This window comes from Myotis yumanensis, unplaced genomic scaffold, assembly GCF_028538775.1.
Source record: "Myotis yumanensis isolate MYYU_CA2020_CCGP unplaced genomic scaffold, mMyoYum1.0.hap1 SCAF_6, whole genome shotgun sequence".
Lineage (NCBI taxonomy): Eukaryota > Metazoa > Chordata > Mammalia > Chiroptera > Vespertilionidae > Myotis > Myotis yumanensis.
The window spans coordinates 29478918-29502314 of record NW_027223757.1 but is presented as its reverse complement, the minus strand read 5'-3'; the positions used below and the strand labels follow the sequence as shown (position 1 = coordinate 29502314).

Genomic DNA, 23397 nt, shown 5'->3' with positions numbered 1-23397 from the left:
AGGCCCGGTACACAAAATCTGTGCACTCGAGGGGGTCCCTCAGCCCAGCCTGTGCCCTCTCACAGTCTGGGACCCCTCAGGGGATGTCCACCTGCTGGCTTAGGCCCGGGGGATCAGGCCTAAGCTGGCAGTCAGACATCCCTCTGGCAGTCCAGGAGCCCTCAGGAGATGTCCACTTGCCAGAGGGGAATGGGCCTAAGCAGCAGTCAGACATCCTTAGCGCTGCTTAGAGGCTCCCGCCAACGCTGTGCTGGCTGCCGTCAGCCTGGCTTGTGGCTGAGCAGAGCTCCCCCTGTGGGAGCACACTGACCACCAGGGGACAGCTCCTGCATTGAGCATCTGCCCCCTGGTGGTCAGTGTGTGTCATAGTGACCAGTCATTCCCAGTCGTTCTACTGTTAGGGTGAATTTGCATATTACCCTTTTATTATATAGGATAGAGGCCTGGTGCCCAGGTGGGGGCCGGCTGGTTTGCCCTGGAGGGTGTCCTGGATCAGGGTGGGGGTCCCACTGGGGTGCCTGGTCAGCCTGGGTGAGGGGCTGATGGCTGTTTGCAGGCTGTTCAAGCCCCCCAGTGGGGACCTTCACCCTATGGGAGTGTGGCCAGCCAGGGCGAGGGGCTGAGGGCTGTTTTCAGGCTGGCCACAACCCCTTCGGTGGGGGGGGGAGCCGGGGGGGGGGGGGGGTCCTGCTGGGGTGGCTGGCCAGCCTGGGTGAGGGGCTGATGGCTGTTTTTAGGCTGGCCACGGCCACGGGCTGGAAGCAGGTATCTGGGATTTATTTATCTTCTATAATTTAAACTTTGTAGCCTTGAGCGGAGCCCAATGCCAGCCAGGGCAGGCGGGAAGCTTGGCTTCCTCCATTGCCGGGACAACCCAAGCCTCCTGCTCACTCCAGCTTCGTGGCCACCGCCATCTTTGTGACGGAGTGAGGGAGTGACAGAGTGATGGTTAATTTGAATATCACCCTTTTATTAGATGGGATACACTAGAGGCCTGGTACATGAAATTTGTGCACTTCAGAGAGTGTCCCTCAACCCTGCCTGCGCCCTCTCACAGTCCAAGAGCCCTTGGGGGATGTCTGACTGCCAGCTTAGGCCCACTTCAATGTAGTGAGCCTAACCCAGCAGTCGGACATCCAGCCATGAGCCCAGCTTCTGGATGAGCAGCACTCCCCTTGTGGGAGCACACTGACCACCAGGGGGCAGCTCCTGCATTGAGCATCTGCCCCCTGGTGGTTAGTGCACGTCATAGCGACCAGTCGTTCCACCATTGGGCCCAAACCAGCTCTCCAACATCCCCCGAGGGGTCCCACATTGCAAGAGGGAGCAGGCCAGGCTGAGGGACCCCACCGGTGCATGATTCAGGCTGGGGAGGGACATGGGAGGTGGGCCTGCTGGGGAGGGGCCACGGGAGGCCTCCAGGGTGTGTCCAGACCATCTTGCTCAGTCCTGACTGGCCAGACCCCAGCAGCAAGCTAACCTACTGGTCAGAGCATCTGCCCCCTGGTAGTGCAAGTCATAGTGAGCAGTTGAGTGGCCTTAGCATATCATTAACATATTACATTTTGATTGGTTGAACAGCCAACTGGATGACCAGTACTTACATATTAGCCTTTTATTATATAGGATATATATATATATATATATGTATATATATATATATATATATGAATCCAAAGCCAATACATTTTGTCCAAAAATTTTTTAAATAATCTTTGCTGGAAGAAAAAAGAAGAAAGGAAGAAAATCCTTTCCAGATAAAACTTAGTTTTATAATTGTCTTTGCATCCAACCTGAGCCTGTACCTTTAATAAGGTACAAAGTAATGTTCCAGGCCAGTCATGCTGCTTCCGGTCCTGTGACTCAAGCCTTCGTTGTCTCACTGCTCAGCCTTTTCAGATTGACCATTCTCTTAGATGGTCTGCTTCAGTCCAAGTAGCTTCTCCTCCAATCACATCTCTCTTCCCCTCACCAAGTCCCACCCCCTGGGTCATGCTTTTGAGACATTGCCCCCCACACTGGGCCCAGCACACACCTCTACTAGGAGGGAAGACTAGATATTGGGCTTTATACTGTCAAATAAACACTTTTTAAAAGGTAGACATCACAGTAAACAAGTTCTGCATATCTCTAATTCTGCATTTAAACCACGAACATTTGAATAACTTTTAAATAAAAGATACTATGCAAAAAAAAAATACTATGCAAAATGCTAAGATAAAAACACACAAATAAGATGCTATTGGTTGCCCTTAAAAGTAAAAAGGCAACGTGGAAACAACCAAAGAGGATTGAATAAAGAAGATGTGGTACACAGAGACAATGGAATACTACTCAGCCATAAGAAAAGATGAAATACTGCCATTTGTAACATGAGGGGATCTTGAGAATATCATGCTAAGTGAAATAAGACAGGAAAAGTCAAGAACCATATGTTTTCACTCACATGTGGGATATACAACTGAAAGCAACAGTGGGCTCTCTCTGGATCATGCCTACACCTTTCTTCCCTCTCAGGCGTGCATCTTTACTTTTCTCCCCTGAACTCTAAGGGTCCCCAGGAGACTTGCAAACAGGAGAGCAACGAGCAGAGGCAGCTCGTCCCACGCTGAACCGTCTCCACAGCCCCCTTTTATCTGACGTTTCAGTGAGGGAGCAGCAGCTCCGCCTTGTCTCACTTCTTTCCTATAACATTTCTCGGGAGCCAAAGCAGAGCACCGCCTAGGCCAGCCGTGGGCAAACTACGGCCCGCGGGCCGGATCCGGCCCGTTTGAAATGAATAAAACTAAAAAAAAAAAAAAAGACTGTACCCTTTTATGTAATGATGTATACTTTGAATTTATATTAGTTCACGCAAACACTCCATCCATGCTTTTGTTCCGGCCCTCCGGTCCAGTTTAAGAACCCATTGTGGCCCTCGAGTCAAAAAGTTTGCCCACCTCTGGCCTAGGCCCTAGGCTCTCTCCTGTTGCTTTTTCTACCCTAAGCCAGTTCTTTATTTCACTGTCCCAGCTTTAAGAAATGTCCTCTCAGAATCACCTGGACCCATATTGTGAAGTCTTTCCTGCACAAACTCAAGAACCCACATGCTACCAGCCAGCCAGAGGCCTGGTCCTTTATGGTGACAAAAGGATTTGTTTTTTCACTGTAAGGAAGAGGTTTTGAACTAATTAGGCCTACCTGATATGCTTGAATTGCACAGGAAGCTTTGTCAACTAAGAAAATAGTAGTGCTGTATTTGTGTATATATATTCTTATTACTAAATGGATATTATATACTAGAGGCCCAGTGCACAAAATTCGTGCACTGGTAGGGTCCCTAGGCCTGGCCAGGGATCAGGGCCGATTGGGACCTTCAGGCTGCTGGTTGGAGCCTTCCTTCATTCTGTGCCGCCCCCTAGTGGTCAGCACACATCACAGCGAGCGATCGAACTCCCGGTCTCACGGTCGAACTCTCGAGGGGGACACTGCATATTAGCCTTTTATATATATATAGATTGGAGGTTACATAAAAACTCCAAGAGTCTAACAAGTCCTGGTACAATATTCATTTGTAATTATTTCTATCTTAAAATGTTCTATGTTAGAGAAAAGCAAAGTTCTTGGTCAGATTATAATCAGATCTATAACCATGTCATTTTAGGTTTTGTCATCTACAGAAAGTCATTGTTTTGCTCTGATGCTTTTGCAAGTATGTTTCATCTTCAACAAACATCAATGAAAAGAACTCTGACTCATTTTAAAACCAAGGTTTTCAGATAATAAATGTTTAGATCATACCTTTCAAAAAAAACTGAAAGAAATGAACAAACAAGACAAACAAACAAACAAAAAAACTCATAGACACAGACAATGTGGTGGTTACCAGAGGGAAGGGGGTTGGGGGTAAAGAGTAAAGGGGGCCAAATATGTGGTGGGGAAACAAGATTTGTTCGGGTGGTGGGCACACAATGCAATATGCAGATGATTAATCAGAGAATTATGTATTTGAAACCTATATGGTTTTAATAACTAAGGTCACCCCAATAAATTTAATAAAAAAGCAGTATAGCAGAGGAAGCACAGGTTGCTCAGTGAAGAGAGGGATGATGCTGGTCAGGAGAATGCACCTCAGGAGCAGTGCTGGTCTGGGCAGAGGGCTTAGAGAGCAGTGAGTGGTGCCATTTGCAAGATAGTGTGAACAGGAGCGTGAGTGGGGGGAAAGGTGGGTTCTGTAGCATTAAAAGTGCTGGTGGGACATTTAGTTGCAGTTGTTTGATAGACAGTGGGAGGTACAGATCCAAGTCTCAGCTGAGAAGTCAGGGCTGGAGATAAACCAATCTGGAAGCCATCAGCATAAGTGGTATTTGAAACTCTGGGAGTGAGAGGAGTAGCCTGGGGAAATCGGGTAGGCTGAGAAAACGCCTTGAATGCAAACTCAGCAGTGAGGACTGGGAAGAGGGAGAGGAATGTGCAAAGAAGACTGAGGAGGAGGAGCTAAAGTAGGGGGAGGTGAGGAAAGTAGAATCAGAAGGTCAAGAAAAGAACATGTTTTATTAATGTTACAGAGATTAGTCAAAGGAAATACACATGCTCTGTCTCCTCATACAATTTATTCTTCTAGATTGACGTTGACGTGAACATTCCTAGAGAGGAAGCTTAGTAATGTGAGAGTAAGAAACAGACACACAGAAGTACATAACTATTGTCAAATGTTAGAGGACTGAGTTCTTAGTTTCCACCTCTTCAAAAAATGAGATGGCAATATCACTTCACAGGCTTGTCATGAAAAAAAATGAGATCAAAGCACTCTGTAAACTGGAAAGTGTTTATACCAATGGGTATTCTGTTGGTTGAGTGACATATCTATCTGCTGTGGACTGGGACAACTATTGAGCAAAGCGTGGTCGGACTCAGATTAGTGCCCAGCGTGTGCATAAGTTGAAGGTCAGGGTGAAAGACAGCCAGGAAAACTCGCAGACGAACAGCAGTCAGGATGTAGGATTAGAGCAAACAGTTGAACATAATTTAGACAAACCTGAACATGCAAATAGTGAAAATTCAACACACATAGCAAGCAAAACAAAGAAACTGAGGGGGTGGGAAATAAGTGTAGAACAAATATGAGGTATTATCCATCGCCAAGAAGACTTAGAAAATGGAGGCACTGCTCTGCCTCAGCCAGGGAGCTTTGGTGTGTGTGGGTACTTACTCATTCCTTCTTTTCTTCTTTCCCTACCTTCTTCCATAACAGATTTATGGTGCTTAGTATCCCCTAGTATGAGTAACCTAAGTATCCAGGAGGTATCAGGCAAAAAGGACACATAACTGGAGACCACATTCATGAAAAACATAAAGATCTAGGCACAGACACATAAGAACACATGCATTACACGTATGTTCCTATTACACAGCTTCAAGTGCTTTTCTGTTTGGGATAGCTAAACTGGGCATGTGCAAATACTAGTAACTGAGCCTATTTGAAAATAGAAATAAGGACATATATATATATATATATTGCATGCTCTGTTATTTTTACCCACTATAAAATATTATGGGATATGGGGGTATAAAGGGAGAAATATGTCTAAAGAAATGGCTATAGAACCATGAAAATGTGTGTATATATATATATATATATATATATAGAGAGAGAGAGAGAGAGAGAGAGAGAGGTCCAAGTAGCTAAGAATACTTGCAATTAAAAAGGGTATAAAGAATACTTTTTTTTTTTTTTAGCAAAGATGGAAATTTATTGAAGAACAAGCACAGACTCCCACGTGGGGAGGGGGAGAGAGTCCCTAAAGAATACTTTTAAAATAAACACCAGGAATTAGAAAAATGATAATGATGGGACTTGTCTCTCACTCCTCATTTGTCAGGATATCACTGGTTTTAAAGCATCCTGTGTAGTATCACCCAGATCACCAATTCAGAAAGCCTTCTTTCTTGCTAGCAATGTAAAATCTTTACAACAAAAGAATACCTTGTCTATTCTTTATAACACATGTTGGTAATAAAGATGCTCAATAGTTATGTGTTGGTGAAGTTACATTCTCGATCCTATTCACTTTCCATTTCTAATAGCCCCATTGCATTAATTGCAATGATTTTCAATTCTGCTATCAAAACTAAGTCCACTGTTACTCTGATTACTACTGGATGTTTCAAACTATCCTCTTGATTACAAATGAGGGAATTGAATTCTGCAGATAGAGATACTTGGCATATTTCAAAGAGAGGAGTAGAAATTATGTCTGATAATAGCAAATAGAATGATAGGATTAATACATAAAGTCTAAGACTATAGACACCCTATTTTATTATTTTTAAGCTATCCACTATCTTTAGTAGTTTCCTGTCAAGATAGGAACTTTATATTGTAGAGCCTGAAAAATATTTGCATATGACATTTAACTGACTTTTAACCATAAAGCATTGGGACTGTTTTTAAGTAAACATAAAGCATTAGTGCAAAAACACTACTCTTTCTCCAAGTCATTACCTTGAAAGGACAGAAACTTCCTCCCATGATGTCTCAGTTCAAACATTTTAAAATTATTCATCGGCTTTAAAAAAAAACTGTAATTCAGCCCAGCCTGTGTGGCTCAGTGGTTGAGCATCAACCCAGGAACCAAGAGGTCAACAGTTCAATTCCTGGTCAGGGCACAGGCCGGAGTTGCAGGCGCCATCCCCAGTAGGGGGCATGCAGGAAGCAGCGGACTGATGATGTTTCTCTCTTATTGATGTTTCCATCTATCCCTCTCCCTTCTTCTCTCCCTAAAAATCAATAAAAACATATTTTAAAAAACAAAACTGTCCTTCAGATTATGCTGGATACTGATTCCTAGGGAAGCGCCACTCCTATCTCTGATGTTTCTGGAGTTGTCACCACCTATAATCTGTGGTTGTGGCTGGAAAGTTCGGCATTTGGTTAGTTGGAAGTAGTCGTGGCCTATGTTAAAATAGCTTTAAAAGATTTCCACCTTCAGCCCCTGAAGGCGCTATTGTTCTTTGTGGTGGGTTCCTTCATTTTGTACATGAAATGACATTAGTGTATGAATTTTGCAGATTTACCACAAAGTCTTTTTGCCCAAAGTCACTCTTCAGAGCGTCACAAGATTGGGGGAACCAACATACAGCATCTCTGGGTGGCGCTGGAGGACCCTTTCCTGCACAGAAAGCCAGCATTTTACCCACTGCTTGGCCTGGCAGTCAGAGCCAAGAAGGGCTCCGGGGAAAACAGGACAGGATGTGGGAAAAGCCACCAGGTCCCTTCCCCTCGGTCTATTGTGATGGGCCTCCACAGCTGAACTCCTTCTGGGGCTTTGGGACTCACAGCTTGGGAAGACTCGGGGGGAAGCACTTGCCAAATTGAGCAGAACAGCTGCTTTCTGCTTCACTTTTTTTAATGGAACATTGAATTTCTTTTCCAGGACATGTATGGATATAAGAAGGAATAGAAATGCCACCGTGAAAAATAGTTTTTTCATTGTAAAAAAAGAAAGCCCTCATAGTCAAAGAAGATAGGGTCTTGGTTTCCTTTTTCCATTTTTTGAAAGACTTCACAGAAGAATAAGTGTTTATTTTTCCTCAGACGCTAATAACTATTTATTTACTCAAGTCCACGAGAAAATTATTTAATAACAATAATAAACATAGCACGTAGCATATGTCAGGTGCTTTCTAAGTGCTTTTACATATTTAATCATTTTATTTCTTCAAACAACTCTACGAGGTAGGGTGTGTCAATTTTATAGATGAGGAAACTGAGGCACAGAGGCTAAGTAGCATGCCAAGTCATACAGCTAACACAAGGCAGAGACAGTGAGTGGGGTCCTGAATCTGGGCTCTTAGCCACTGTCACACCCAGACGGTTACTAAAAAGCAGAAAGAAAAATTCTTACCTTTTCCTAGGCAAGAGGTAACAAATCTCTTAGTATATTAAAGTGCAGTTTTTACCCAATTCTTCAATGTGAAATATGGGGAACTCAAAAGTACATGGAGCCTGCAAACACCTTTATTTTTATGAATGGTTCTAAGCAAAGAAAATGCTTTATGGGTTTAAACAAGTCAAATGCATGAATTATTCTCTCTTGTGCAAACTAGCTGGTGGTCTGTATTCAACACATCTCTTCTCTTCCACGAAAGACAATGGAGCTGTATGAAGAAGACTTATTTTTTAGGGAAAGGGAATTAGACCAAGTTAGGCCACAGGTGAAACATCCCTGGAGTTAGCTGAGAAAGAAATTGTGAGAAATCTGAGAAGAGCATGGTGGGACTTGGTTTCCACAATTCTCATATTTAAGCATGAAATTAAAATTAGGTGCAGGGGTAGATTTTCACGGTCGTAAGCAGTTTAGTCAGCGGGTTACAGAGTTCACACATTCTTCGTTCTACTCCTTTTAAAATGTCCCTGTCTGAAGGACCTGAGAATTGTGGCAGCTGAATAAATTCTCATTTATTAAATAATGAGCAGAAAGAGTTCAGAGTTGACTCAGGAGGAAGACCGGAAGCACGGTGAATGTGGGTTTAAGGACATTCCAAAGTTTGCAAATGAAAGCAAATCCTTAAAACATGATGATTTTGCTAAACTGTTGTAACTTAGGAGAGAAAGGAAGACACACTCCCATATGAATGCTTTTTCATTTTTTTCTTCGCTATTCAGAGTTCCATCCAGATGTTGCAACTTTAAGAAGCTACAAGAATTTTCAACACAATAATTGAGAAAGTAAACTAAGGTACAAATACATAAAAGGGAAATGATAATGTAATGTAATGTTTATTAAACTAACTTAAAAAGAAATATTTTAATTTAAATTACTCCATGTAAATGCATGAAAGGAATGGTCCACAGTAAAACAAAAGTCATATTTCCAAGGAATTTATTTTATTATCTAGTTCTGGATTTATTTTCAGCTGTTGACATCTGTCTTTATCACTATAACTGACACAGAGTTGTTCAAAATAAAGTTCCTGCCCAAATTGGACTGGATATGCAGATGGGAATGAGATAAACTCAAAACAAGACAACCAACACCAATAACCAGTAAAAGTGTTTTTTCTGATATTTATAGTTTATATTTACAAAAGTAAAATGAAAACCAATTAGTCATTATGTACATGTTAGTGAATATTAGTACTTCACAATTTACATATGTATATGTGCATTTGTAACAATCAAGTAAAAAAAGATAAATTTTAAATTATTTTTACTTATGAAAAATATATAAAATGTGACTGATACACACATCAATTTCAGGGCTTGTTCAATACTCAGTGCTTAAAAATATTTGGGAAAAAAATCCCAACTATATTCTGATGGAAGATGTTAAAAGTAAAGAGATAAGAAAATAGTGAGTGTTAAATGTGATTTTAATAAGTATGGAGGTGAGCAGGAAGGAAATAGGTATACTTCTAGACAGGAATCACACAGCATAAACCAGATGAGGAGTGGAAATGAAAGACGTGAAATTGAACAGAACCAAGGGACTTTCAGGAGAGGGTATGAATTTGTTTTGATGAGTTCATACTATTAGCCAATGCGGAATTGACTTCCTCCTAGAATTTCACTAGGAAACATGCCTGGGACATGTACCCTCCAGTTCGCTAGTCAGTTCTTTATGTGGTTTCTGTTAAGAGGGCAAGGATGCAATTTGCCATATAACGACCTCACACAACTTCAGAGTATCTCTGTACTTACTGCAGAAACATCGGAAGGCATCAACTATAGTCCCAAGCATAGGCTGGGTTGGAATTTTTGGACCTCGAGTTTCTTCTTTCTCTAAAAACTGATGTCCATACGAGTTGGGACAACTCCCCCCAGTGAAGGGAGCCCCGAAATCTTTCCCAGTGCGCTTTCCAGCCCATTCCCGTTGAGAGGGGTTCGGGGTCCCAGGCCAGCCTGCTAGTTGACGCAGGGGCAGCAGAAGCAGCAGATGGTCCGGCAGGGGTTCTTCTTCTTGTACTGCAAGGTCTTGCGCACCTGCGCCTTGGCCTGGCCAGTGTAGTCCACGGTCTTCTCCACGTTGAGTTCGATGACGTTCAGGGTGTCGGCCTGCTCCTCCACCAGCACCGCCATCTGCAGGAAAAGCTCGTGCACATCACGGATGCGGCTCTCCAGCTTTAGCAGCTCGCGGTGGCGGCTCTCGATCTCGTTGAGGGCCGCCCTCGCTCCCTTCACGTCGGCCAGCAGGTTCTCTGAGAACACGTCCCACTTGCCCTGCTCGAACATGTCCTCGATCTGCTCACCCGACACGTCCTTGCCCATGATCTCCAGCTGGCGCTGGATGCGGATCTTGCAGTTGTCGCGCTGCTTCATCTCGGCCTGGTTGTATTCGTGCATGGCGCGCTGGAAGGTGCGGGTGAGCGCGCTGTACTGCGCGCGGGAGATGCGCGCCACCGCCGAGTTGGGTCCGTGCTGGGCCTCAGCCTCCTCGCTCAGCACCTTCATGGCGCGCAGCTTGCGGTGGATGCTCTCGCCGCGGGCCTTGATGTCCTTGGCGATTGAGTTGGTGTCGCGCTTGATGCTGCTGAGACGCCGCATGGACGTGAGGAAGCGGGCGTTCTGCTTTCCCAGCCGCTTCACGTCGATCATCAACTGCTGGTTTTCATCCTGAAGGCCCTTGATGTCTCGGTACAAGGACTCCAGGATGTGGTCTGTCTCGAACACGAAGTCCTCGTAGGGCGAGTCCAATTCATCGTCCCCATCGGAGAGCTGCTGGTCATACTGCTTGGTTAACTCCAGAAGTTCTGCTAGCCGGTCCTTCATGTTGCCTGCAGGTAGAGATACCGAAGTTAAATTCCTCTAGTGAGAGCAATAGAGAAGTATTCTGCCCTGGCTGGTGTGGTCCAGTTGGTTGGGCATTATCTCGTGCCGGGAACAGTTGCCAGGTTCGTTCTGGTCAAGGCACATGCCCAGTTGCATTGACGTTTCTCTCTTCCTCTCCTGTCCTCTCCTTTTAAAAATCAATTAAAAATCTTTTTAAAAATAAAGAAACATTTTGCTCAGCACTACCAATTCTTTATTTCTGGGTATAATAAATGCACTAATAGCTAACAGTGCTATGACATTTTGCTTACAAGTAAAGGACGAATATGACTAAGAATCATGAACACAGTTGTATTTTATACCCTGTAGGTCTCTGCAGTTCAATATTACAGGTGCCCAGGATTCGATCAGCAATGTAAAATTGTAGATTGCATTAGGAACCAATCTTTTTCTTGCTTTTAAGTTCTCCAATAATTGCAAATCAAAACAGACACAGAAAAAGGAAAAAAATACTTGCAAAGATTGTAATTTGAAATCAAGAGAGTCAATTTAGAAGGCTTTGGGGCCAAGTCTAAATGTCTGTTTTGTGTCTATTTCGGTCTCAGTCCTGTTCATCACAATGATTCTTTAAATAGTGACTGTATAAATCATGGCTTAAATTTTTTTCTTTTAAAAATGTTATAAAAGTAAAACATGCTTGAAGTAAAACAACAACAAAATACACAAAGACAAAAATCTAATAAGGAAGTATAAAATTTGGAAGTTGAAATTCCCTTGTTCCTCTGCCCAATATCATTAATTTGGGCATCACTAACATACTTCAGGTTAAGTGCTTGTTCAATACTCAGTGCTTACAAATGTTTGAGGAAGAAAACCAAAATATACACTCATGGAAGATATTAAAAGTAAAGGAGATAAGGAAATAGTTAAGTGTTTAATGCAATTTTAATAAATAAGAGAGGTGAGCAGAAATAAGATATATATTTAGGCAGGAATCACATAGCACAAGCCAGATAAAGAGTCAGTAATGAAAGATACACAGTTTCCTCCAATGTCTCTAGTGGGAAGCATCATTGACAAAGCTGCTTTAAAAACAAAAGATTACATGGAAAATTTCAATCCTACACCAGCTAAGTAGCAATAATAAAACACACTCCCATTTATCCATCTCACAGCAGCAATATTTGCCCACTTTTAATGGCTTTTTGAAACAAGTTGGCAGCTCAAGTAGAATTTCTGTTTTTATAAAGGTTGTTGTGGTCATTTCCTCACTTAACAAGGCAAAATAATGCTTTCTATGTCCATATTTTTTTCCATAAAAGTAGCTATTATGTGGGGCCAGTAACCAATTTCTAGGCACTTTTCATGTGATACCCTCTTTAATCTTCACACAGACTCCATGAAGTAGGCATTGTCATGATCAGAGTTCATAAGTTGAGCATAAGAAGATCAAAGAACTTATCCAAGGTCACCAATAAGTAATCATTTGGGCTCCAGAGTACTCCACTTAACCACAATACTCAACTATCTTCAGCAAATGTACAAAAGTGAGTCATGAAAGACTTCCCTATTAACCAAGGACATGTCAGGTCTGGAGCCTCTTGGGCGGGGCTCCAGTGCAGGCTGAGACTGGCCTGCAACCGCTTGGTGGGAGCTAGGAAACAAGCCAAGGCCAGCCACTGCAGGTGCCAGCCTTGTGGCCTCTTGGGAAAGGCCACAATTCAAGCTGACGCTGGCTGCCACTCATGCTGGCCTTGGTGCTGCCTGGTAGCAGCTTCAATGTGAGCCGAGGCAGGTCGCTGCTTATGTCAGCTCAAGAGTGCTTGGGAAGGACTGCACGGTGAGCCAAGGCCAGCCTTCACCTATTTGGAGGGCCAGGAGCATGCCTGGGATGAACTTCTGCCAGGGCAAGCAGGTTGGGCAGGGGAAGATCTCTGAGGAATGCCATGCCAGGGCAAAAGGTGTTAGCCAGGTTATTGGAGAGTGACAGATCTGGACCAGCCAGGTGGAAGGAGAGCATAACAATAGAACAATGGCATCTGCCAAAATTTCCATCCCCAGAGAGATTTACCACCCATCCCTGCCCCTCCAGCCCTACCCTAGGGTTAGTCAATTAAATTTCTCCCTGTATGACCCGGGCACTTCTCCAACTGCTGCTTCTGCACTGGAGCTCAGAGTGAGCAAGCTTGTGGTTGAGTCCTTTAAGAATAATATCTTGGTCTTCCACAGCCCTTCATTTCTCTCAGCTGTAATCCTCACTGGTTTTCAAAGCCAGATGTTATGGGGACTCCTCTTCCCAACACAAGTCCTCTGGGCTGGGGGGCCTGATGAGGGGGGCTCATATGCATTACAGCCAAGTTACTATCTTATCTGGGGAAAGTACATTAGTTAGCTAGTATGGAGTTGAGCTGTATCCATCTGTTGTAGTTAGTATCCAATTTATTATACAATGCAAGAGGTAGATGGGAGAGAGAATGGATACATTTTCATGAACAAGGCAAGAATAGGTGATAATGCCTTCCTTGCATCTTGGCCATGCTCTATATTGCTCTCCTAAAACCAAGAATCACTTCATACATAATATAAAGAGCAAAGCACACTTCAATCATACAGAAAATGGTCTTGGATGATGTTCAGGATGGTCATTCTTTTTCAAGATCTAACAACCATAAAGTCATGGGTCCTACATTAGGTGAAGGCCTAAGCCAGTGATAGCGAACCTATGACACGCGTGTCAGAGGTGACACGCGAACTCATTTTTTTGGTTGATTTTTCTTTGTTAAGTGGCATTTAAATGTATAAAATAAATATCAAAAATATAAGTCTTTGTTTTACTATGGTTGCAAATATCAAAAAATTTCTATATGAGACACGGCACCAGAGTTGTTAGGGTTTTTCAAAATGCTGACACGCCAAGCTCAAAAGGTTCGCCATCACTGGCCTAAGCTTATTCGAAGGCTCATTCCATAATCTGGTAAGGAGAGAGAAAGGAAGAGTATGTGGAATTAAAGATTCTCTGTGGAGGTGCAGAGAAGATGGTGGCTTTCACCTTGCCTTTCTGACCCAGTCCAGCCCCTAGATGAGTTGGTCCCATTGACCTAGAGAGTCTCCTGGTTGCCAAGGTGCAAGCATTAGGAAAATTACAACAAAGTCAACCAAAGAGGCTGCTGTTTCTAAGAACATCCCCAAAGGTTCAGGTATATTCCTTGCTGCAATTATATCACAGTATAGAACTAGGCACAGAAAGAACATCACACTAACCTACAAAACCAGTAGCTTCACTCTGAACTGTGAGATTCTAAAAAAGGAACTATGGGCTCTAGCCAGTTTGGCTCAGTAGATAGAGCATCAGCCTGTAGACGAATGGGTCACGGGTTCAATTCCAGTGAAGGTCATGTACCTTGGTTGCAGGTCCCTCCCTGGCCCAGGTCCTGGTCTGGGCGCATGCATGAGGCAACTAATCGATATTTCTCTCACATTGATATTTCTCTCTGTCTTTCCATCTCTCTTCCACTCTCTCTAAAAATCAATGAAAAAATATCCTTGGGTGAGGATTAACATAAGATGAAAGAAAGAGAGGAGAAACCAAGATGGCGGCATAGGTTAACACCGGAGTTTGCTGCCTCGAACAACCACTTCAAAAATACAACTAAAAGACGGAACGGACATCATCCAGAACCACAGGAAGGCTGGCTGAATGGAAGTTCTACAACTAGGAGGAACCGAGAATCAGAGGAGGCGCAGTGCTGAAGTAAAATACTAAGGTGCGGAGTGCGCGCAGTGCGGGCTGGTGGCTGAGGGTGTGGTTGTCTGTTTCAATCCGGAGGGAGCCTCAGACTCAGAGCTCCAGATCCGGGCAAGTCTCTAGGGACCCATACTCAAACGGGAGAAGCAGGACTGTCTGGCTACGGTCCCTCCGAGGTTTGCAGCTGTTGCTGGGACAGAGAGGCAGAGCCCCTGGGGACGGACTGAGAGCAGCCATAACTGCTCCCTCCTCTGTCCTGTTGATCCCCTGGGACCTGCCCCGCCCAAGCCCTGCACAGAGGCATTTGCCGGATAGCCTCAGGCAAAAGCTAGATTAGCACCCCCCTAGAGGACACAAGTTCTTCCACTGCAGACACAGCTGATTATCACAGCCAGTCGGCCTGGAGGTCAAATCCCTCTAGTATTAACTATAACAATCAAGGCTTAACTACAACAAGACTGTGCACAAAGACCACTAGGGGGTGTACCAAGAAAGCGTAAAAAATGCAGAGACAAAGAAACAGGACAAAACTATCAAGGGAGGATATTGAGTTCAGAACCACACTTTTGAGGTCTCTCAAGAGGCTTCTAGAGTCTGTTGATAAACTTGATGAGATGTACAGGAAATCTAATGAGACCCTCGATGGTGTGATAAAGGACCATCTAGAAAGTAAGCATACACTGACTGAAATAAAGAATATTATACAGACTCCCAACAGCAGACCAGAGGAGCGCAAGAATCAAGTCAAAGATTTGAAATGCAAAGAAGCGAGAAACACCCAACCAGAAAAGCAAAATGAAAAAAGAACCCAAAAATACGAAGAGTGTAAGGAGCCTCTGGGACAGCTTCAAGCGTACCAACATCAGAATTATAGGGGTACCAGAAGATGAGAGAGAGCAAGATATTGAAAACCTATTTGAAGAAATAATGACAGAAAACTTCCCCCACCTGGTGAAAGAAATAGACTTCCAAGTCCAGGAAGCGCATAGAACCCCAAACAAAAGGAATCCAAAGAGGACCACACCAAGACACATCATAATTAAAATGCCAAGAGCAAAAGACAAAGAGAGAATCTTAAAAGCAGCAAGAGAAAGAAACTCAGTTACCTACAAGGGAATACCCATATGACTGTCAGCTGATTTCTCAACAGAAACTTTGCAGGCCAGAAGGGAGTGGCAAGAAATATTCAAAGTGATGAATAGCAAGAACCTACAACCAAGATTACTTTATCCAGCAAAGCTATCATTCAGAATTGAAGGTCAGATAAAGAGCTTCACAGATAAGGAAAAGCTAAAGGAGTTCATCACCACCAAACCAGTATTATATGAAATGCTGAAAGGTATCCTTTAAGAAGAGGAAGAAGAAGAAAAAGGTAAAGATACAAATTATGAACAACAAATATGCATCTATCAACAAATGAATCTAAGAATCAAGTGAATAAATAACATGATGTACAGAATGAACTGGTGATTATAATAGAATCAGGGACATAGAAAGGGAATGGACTGACTATTCTTGGGGGGAAAAGGGGTGTGGGAGATGCGGGAAGAGACTGGACAAAAATCGTGCACCTATGGATGAACACAGTTGGTGGGGAGTGAGGGTGGAGGGTGTGGTGGGAGCTGGAAGGAGGGGAGTTATGGGGGGGAAAAAGAGGAACAAATGTAATAATCTGAACAATAAAGATTTAATAAAAAACAAAAACAAAAAAAAAGATGAAAGAAAGAGAGAGACAGAGAGAGAGAGAAAGAAAGAAAGAAAGGAAGGAAGGAAGGAAGGAAGGAAGGAAGGAAGGAAGGAAGGAAGGAAGGAAGGAGGGAGGGAGGGAGTGTAGGCCAGTGATGGCGAACCTTTTGAGCTCGGCGTGTCAGCATTTTGAAAAACCCTAACTTAACTCTGGTGCCATGTCACATATAGAAATTTTTTGATATTTGCAACCATAGTAAAACAAAGACTTATATTTTTGATATTTATTTTATATATTTGAATGCCATTTAACAAAGAAAAATCAACCAAAAAAATGAGTTCGCATGTCACCTCTGACACACGTGTCATAGGTTCGCCATCACTGATTTAGTGGTACTTTATAGGACACGCCATAGTAATACAATCCTTCAAGGATAACAAGTGTACTTTCCCAAACAGATTGATTCAGATCCATAAGTGGATGAATAATTTCATTCAACTGAGTAAAACCCATTGTTCTGCTCCATTTTTTTTATTTTTAAAAATGACACATCTAAGAGGGAAAAATCATTCTTTGAATCTCTAAAAAAAATGTATAGGGTGGAAAAAAAAAAGTCTTATCTTCTTGCTGCTCCAAAGTTAATTTCAAAACAAAAGAAAAAACTTGTGCTGGATCCTAAAGTGTATTGGCAAGAACACACTTAATAGTTTAATTTCTTGGGTTTTACTCAAAACACAATTTGAGAATTTGAAGACTGTTAATTGAGATGGATTATTATAAAAGTGCAAGGCTAGAAGAAATAATGAAAAATATGTCTTGTTTCTCTTCTAAAGCAAAATGCAGAAGGAGTTTCTCCAAAGCATTTTGGGAAAGTCTAATCAAAAAGAGCAGCCTCCACTCTTCAATCACTTGTACTCATTTGTTTCTCCCTGACACTTTCACTTTTCAGTTCCCTCAATCAGAATTTTCGGCCAATGTCTCAAGAGAAAAAGGGCCCTCGCTGGTTTGGCTCAGTGTATAGAGCATCAACCTACAGACTGAAAGAAGAGTCCCAGGTTCAATTTCAGTCAAGGGTGCATGCCCTGGGTTTCGGGCTCAGTCCCCAGTAGGGGGCGTGCAGGAGGCAGTGATCAATGATTCTCTCTCATCATTGATGTTTCTATCTCTCTCCCTCTCCCTTCCTCTCTGAAACCAATAAAAAAAAATTTTTTTTAAAGAGAGAGAAGGAAGTTCAATATGCACAGTCAATAAATAGGCAGTGGGCAGCTTGGGTTTTACTTATAGCAACATGCTTTTGGATGCATTCTGCAGAAATGCTCTATAAATCAAAGCAGCCGTTCCTTTATTTGATCCATACATCTTCTCTACAGCTAAGCGCTATGCAGCCCCCATATGGGGAATTAGCCCCCTTCCCTAATTTGATAGACCATCTGTAAACCACAAAGCTACACTAGCTTCTTTTTTCCTGAACCTCCCTTTAAAAAGGTTTCTGAAGTCTTTAATTTTATAAAGAACTTATTCCCATCTAAGTCCATTTGAGCTGCTATAACAACATACCAGAGATTGGGTAGCTTATAAAAACAGAAATTAATTTCTCACATTTCTGGAAGCTGGAAGTCTGAGATCGGGGCGCCAGCATGCTCATGTCCTGCATCTAGTGAGGGCCTGCTTCCTCGTTCATAAATGACCATCTCCTTGCTGTGTCCTCACATGGCAGGAGAGCCAAGCAAGCTCTTGGGGCCTCTTTTATAAGGACACTAATCCCACTCGTGAGGACTCTACCCTCATGACCTTATCACCTTCCAAAGACCCTGCCTTCCGACACCATTGCCTTGGGGGTTAGAATTGCTGTGGCCCAGTGACTGCTACTTGTATCCTGTCCATGTACCTTTGTTTTTAATGGATGACATATTTTGGTAATCCTTTCCCAACCTCACCACTTATGTTGGATGTGTATGAGGAGATTATTTATTTCTAGTCCATTGTCTCAGGATTAAGAGGCTCCCATCTGAGGAGCTGAGTCTGAGGTGTCCCATCCAGTTCCAAAATGATGCAAGTCGTGGATAAGCCTGCAGACTCAGAGACTAAGCCATAATGGGATGAAACTTCTGGGAACCCTAGGATAAAGGTGAGCATATGTTTCTTGTAGAAGAAATGTGAATAAATTTTGCCAAAGGCAGACTATATTTGATTACCAAAGAAAATGGCCACAAATTCTTAGCAGTACCTCCGATCAATTCCCCTACCCTGTGAATCTGGGTTTGGTCATGAAACTTGCTTTGACCAAGAGGACAGTAGCAAACATGGTGCCAGTAGAGGCTTGAGTAGCACTAGCACACCTGGGCTCGCCCTCTCTTACTAGTGGGAACACTGACACCACAATGTGGGAAGCCAGGGCTAGCCTCCTGGAGGATGAAGACCACAAGGAAAGAGAGGCCAGCAGCCAGGTGACCCACCGCTACAGCTGTGTGACTGAGCCCAGGTGAGCTGAGTGAAGGAACCACCCAGTACTTACTTTCTACCACGTACTGTGTGGAAGCTTTATATGAATTCTCTCATTTAATTTTCATGATCATGAGAAATAACAATATGATTTGTTATACTGACAAAGCTCACTGATACACCCCTCTTTTGTTTCTGTATTCCCCACAATGGGTGTTCTTTAAGGAAAACCTAAGAGAATGGCATGGATCACAGATAAATCATCATTTTGGAAAGTAAATTCTCAGGCATTTAAAACAAAATTTCAGTCTGGCCAGTTTAGCACAGTGGTTGAGCGGTGACCTATGAACTAGGAGGTCACGGTTTGATTCCCTGGTCAGGGCAACCTGGCTTGATCCCCAGTTGGGGGGCGGGGGGGGGGGGGGGCGTGTGCAGTAGACAGCTGATCCAATCAATGATTCTCTCTATTCATTGACATTTCTATCTCTCTCTCCCTCTCCCTTCCTCTCTGAAGTCAATAAAAATATTTTTTAAAAAGAAATAAAACAAAAATCCATTGCTATCATTTTAAAACACAAATATAAGGAGCACATAGCAAATTACTGTCCTGCTGATGCACGTCACCCACTTGATGATCCTGGCCTACTTATTATATACCTTGGTTTTGATGCAGTGTATGTTTACAACATCCTACTCATATATAAACGTTACAATAAAGCATGCATATAAAAGAAGCCTGCGTTTCTTAACGTGTGAGGACAGCCTTCCCCTCCTTTTGAAGATTGTGGTCATGACCACAGTAAGAAGAAAAAAGAACAATGCTAAAAAAAAGAAAAGAAAAGAAAAAGATGACCTCACCCACAAGCAGGCTCTGCAGATAATGCCTGTGCTAAATAGGAGTCCTCCAGCAGTGGGGGTGGGCCGGCACAGAGACATGGGCAGCTTCAACCTTGGCTGAGTTTCAGTCTGATAAGAGGTTCTGAAAACTTGAAGAGCCAGTTTTGAAATGGAGGTGGATCGTCCTAAGTGTAACAGATCACCAAAATAGAGAACACTGGGCCGGCGAAATGCAACTTCTTACACAACTCCATTGCCACGTTCTACACCTTCTTTTGTCATCCAAGACTGGACCACACCTGTTTCTTGCTATTATACTACAAAGAATATCAATTAGTGAGATGTGCACTACGTTGCTAAGACCTTCGGAAGTTGATTATGGCCCTTAGAGTGGTTCAGGAGGTGAAAGGCAAGCAGAATACTTCTTTTCAGAGTCGTAGAATCTGCTTGGAATTCCACATCTACTTAGAGAGTGGCCAACTGTTGAGCCTGGCGAGAATAGTCAAATCCAGCTCTGCCACCACTGGGACGAGCCTGGGCGACCTCGCTGGTTACAGTGTTCCCAGCAGAAAGAGGTCCATTCCTAATGGATGAGTGCTGTTGAAATCTCTGCTGGTCACATTTCTTTGTAGTCACCTTATCTTCTCCGTGTATAATACCTACTACTTAGGATGGTGGAGAGAATTAAATGAGAGAGTCCACATAAAGTTCCCAGAACAGTGCCTGGCAGAGTGAGCACTCTATATGCTATTGATTACTGTCTATTCTGGGATTTTACTCTGCTCAAAAAACTAATGTACATTCAGTAACTACTGTATAAATGGTGCATTTTCTCATTAACGTACCACCAACAGTTTATTACCTGTCTCATTTGCAATCACAAGTGAACACTAACACCTGTGCGTTACTATATTATCTGGGGTTTTAAATTGCTTTTTTTCTAATTCTGTTCTTGTAAAATCTCTTTTTTTTCTGCGTATGATAGCAAGCCATGATCTCTGTGGGGGAAAGAAAGGGAGGATCAGGAAAAGAAATCAAATGATACAGAACTGTTTTATATAAAAAGTAAAAATTTCACATTATCTAATACTACTCTATATTAACCAATGACCAAGTCTATTATATATTCTTCAAACTCTCTTCTATCCTAAAGTTTGTGAAGAGTTAAGAGACAAGCATTCAGAAGAACTGACCAGGATAATATGAAATATAGAACATCTTCCTGGTAAACCACAGGAGTTCTCTGGCATTTCTCCTGCTGGGGGCATCTCTCAGGGATGCAGGGCCCTGGGACAGGTCCCAGGTGCTTTCCCACCAGCATTTTTGTGCAGGAGAAATTAGGTAAAAAGGAATGCCAAAGGCAAGCTGAAATGGGAGAGGGAATTTTAAGCTGGAAGGGAATCTTCATGTTTTACTTTTATGTTTAAGAATCTCAAGGTGGCCGAAACCGGTTTGGCTCAGTGGATAGAGCGTCAGCCTGCGGACTGAAAGGTCCCAGGTTCGATTCCGGTTAAGGGCATGTACCTGAGTTGCGGGCACATCCCCAGTGGGAGATGTGCAGGAGGCAGCTGATCGATGTTTCTCTCCCATCGATGTTTCTAACTATCTATCTCTCTTCCTTCCTCTCTGTAAAAAATCAATAAAATATGTTAAAAAAAAAAAAAAAAAAAAAAGAATCTCAAGGTGGTTTCCGCAATTGCACCCGCCTCAGGGACTGTGAGAGAGTCTGGGAGTTCCCAGGCCAGCCTGAGGACTGCTATCATCAAGGCTCAGGGTTTACAGTCAGTGCCTAGGTTTTCTCTTGGGAGCAGATCGACAATTTTAATTCAATAAACACCCATCGAATGTTTCCCTCATCAACGTCTCACGAAGGTAAGCCCCATTCCCCACCCCATTAGTTAGGTTTTGCTGTTAGTGTTGGTAGGGTTTGTTCCATTTTATAGGGAATAGATCTTGCTCCTCAGTTAACTGACATGTTTCCTGAAAGCAAATGTGGTGTGGGAGAAGGGGCTATTACTCCTTAAGAACCACGTGCAGATCATATGATCTAAAATGATCCTGAGCCCAGCCGGCATGGCTCAGTGGTTGAGCGTCCACCTACGAACCAGGAGGGCACTACTGGATTCCCAGTTAGGCACATGCCTGGATGAGGGCTGGACCCCCAGTGTGGGGCCTGCAAGAGGCAGTCCACCAATGATTCTCACTCATCATTGATGTTTCTATCTCTCTCTCCCTCTCCCTTCCTCTCTGAAATCAATAAAAGTATATATATTTTAAAATATTTTAAATTATCCTGAAAGCCAAACAACTATTCTATGATCAGTTTCTATATTACTGATAACTCAACGGACAGAATATTAATGTCCTATATTCACTCAGGACCTCGGGAAAGTATAAGTTGTTAGATGCATTGCATTTACTGTATAAAAGAGGTCCAAGAAAACAAATTCACATATCACAATGAAAATTTTTATTTCAAAGTGAATATGTCATGAAGGCAGTTCAAGATGGTGGTGCAGGAAGATCCTGAATTCACCTCCTCCCGAGGTCACACCAAATCAACAACTACATATGAATCATTTCCATCTGAAAGAGGCCTGGAAGGTATCTGAACAGCCCACTACAACAAAAGATAAAAGGACCACACTGAGATGCCTCAGTGAGGCAGAGATGTGATGACCCACAATGAGGAGAAATTTCACACAGTATCTCCCTGAGGAGTGAGGGATTCGTGTCCCACACCAGCCACCCCAACCATTGGGACCTGCCCCCAAAGAGATGGGCCCTCAAAATATCTGGATTTGAAAACCAATGGGGCTGCAGTTTAAAAAGCACCTTGACCATATGTGAAGGAAATTCACTAGATAATCTTTTTTGTTTGGGGCGGGCGGGGAGGGGGTGCGGGGGGAGAAGGAGGGAATTTTGTGCGTTTTATTTAACAAATTCAGGCCATAGGATATTTGTAATTTAAATTCCTTGTATCTACTACATGCATGTATCCCAGAGGAAACTGGAAGCAATGCTTGACAGGAAATGTTTTTCCGCGGCTTCTTTATAAAATCCTCAGTTATCTTCTCTTTTTTACATTAGGGTTCTATCTAAAGTGATCATCAGCAAGAGACTTTTCTTTTGCATGTTGAATTTGCACCTCCATTTCCTGCCTTAACCACTCTTCTAATTCTGCATTCTTGGAGCATGATGAGCTATTAGAGCTGATCCTCCAAGGATCTGTGGAAGTTTTCCTGCTCCAGGAAATTCGACCTTTCTGAATTTGTTGATACTCTTTAGTTTACCATAATCATCCTTTACACTGGGTGCATTTCTGGAGGCAGAGTTACTAACCACTAGCAATCTACATTCAGCCAGTAACACCTTCCTTGGAGGCGTCTCACCATCATCCTGAACACTGTGGTTGTGTGGACGAAAAGGGGCCACATGCTAACCTGACTAGCTCAGGGAAGGCCTGCCTGGCAGCCTTGCAAACTCAGAGACCTAAAGTAACCACAAAGGATGGTCTGAAATTAAATCTTTTAAACTAAAAGCAGTTTATGGCAGGTCGTCATGTCTAGGCTAGATTCTTTCCTGACAAAAGTCAATCTTTACCGAAACTAAGACTGTCTGTTGTCTTTTGCATCTATGATAACATTAGTGGCCTGGTGCACGAAATTCGTACAGGGGGGGCAGGGAGGTTGTCCCTCAGCCCGGCCTGCACCCTCTCCAATCTGGGACCCCTCGAAGGGTGTCCTACTGCCAGTTTACAGAGATCAAGCCTAAACCAGCAGTCAGACATCCCTCTCACAATTCAGGACTGCTGGCTCCTAACCACTCACCTGCTTGACTGTCTGATTGCCCCTAACCACTCTGCCTGCCGGCCTGCTTGCCCCCAACTGCCCCCCCTGCTGGCCTGCTCACTCCAAATTGCCCCTCCTGCTGTGC

The 23397-nt window shown here is 43.2% G+C and overlaps 1 protein-coding gene across 3 annotated transcripts in view; it reads right to left on the bottom strand.

Moving 5' to 3' along the window:
• Positions 1-8809: 8809 nt before the first annotated feature.
• Positions 8810-23397, bottom strand: part of STX11 (syntaxin 11) — a 33060-nt gene continuing 18472 nt past the window's right edge. For 2 of the 3 annotated variants that reach the window (XM_070419276.1, XM_070419275.1), the window contains exon 2: positions 8810-10755. In XM_070419276.1, coding sequence (XP_070275377.1) covers positions 9887-10750 — 864 coding nt within the window. In that variant the 5' untranslated portion in view covers positions 10751-10755 and the 3' untranslated portion in view covers positions 8810-9886. Of the gene's footprint in view, positions 10756-19482; positions 19527-23397 lie in introns of those variants that run through there. The other variant, XM_070419277.1, reaches the window with a different exon arrangement.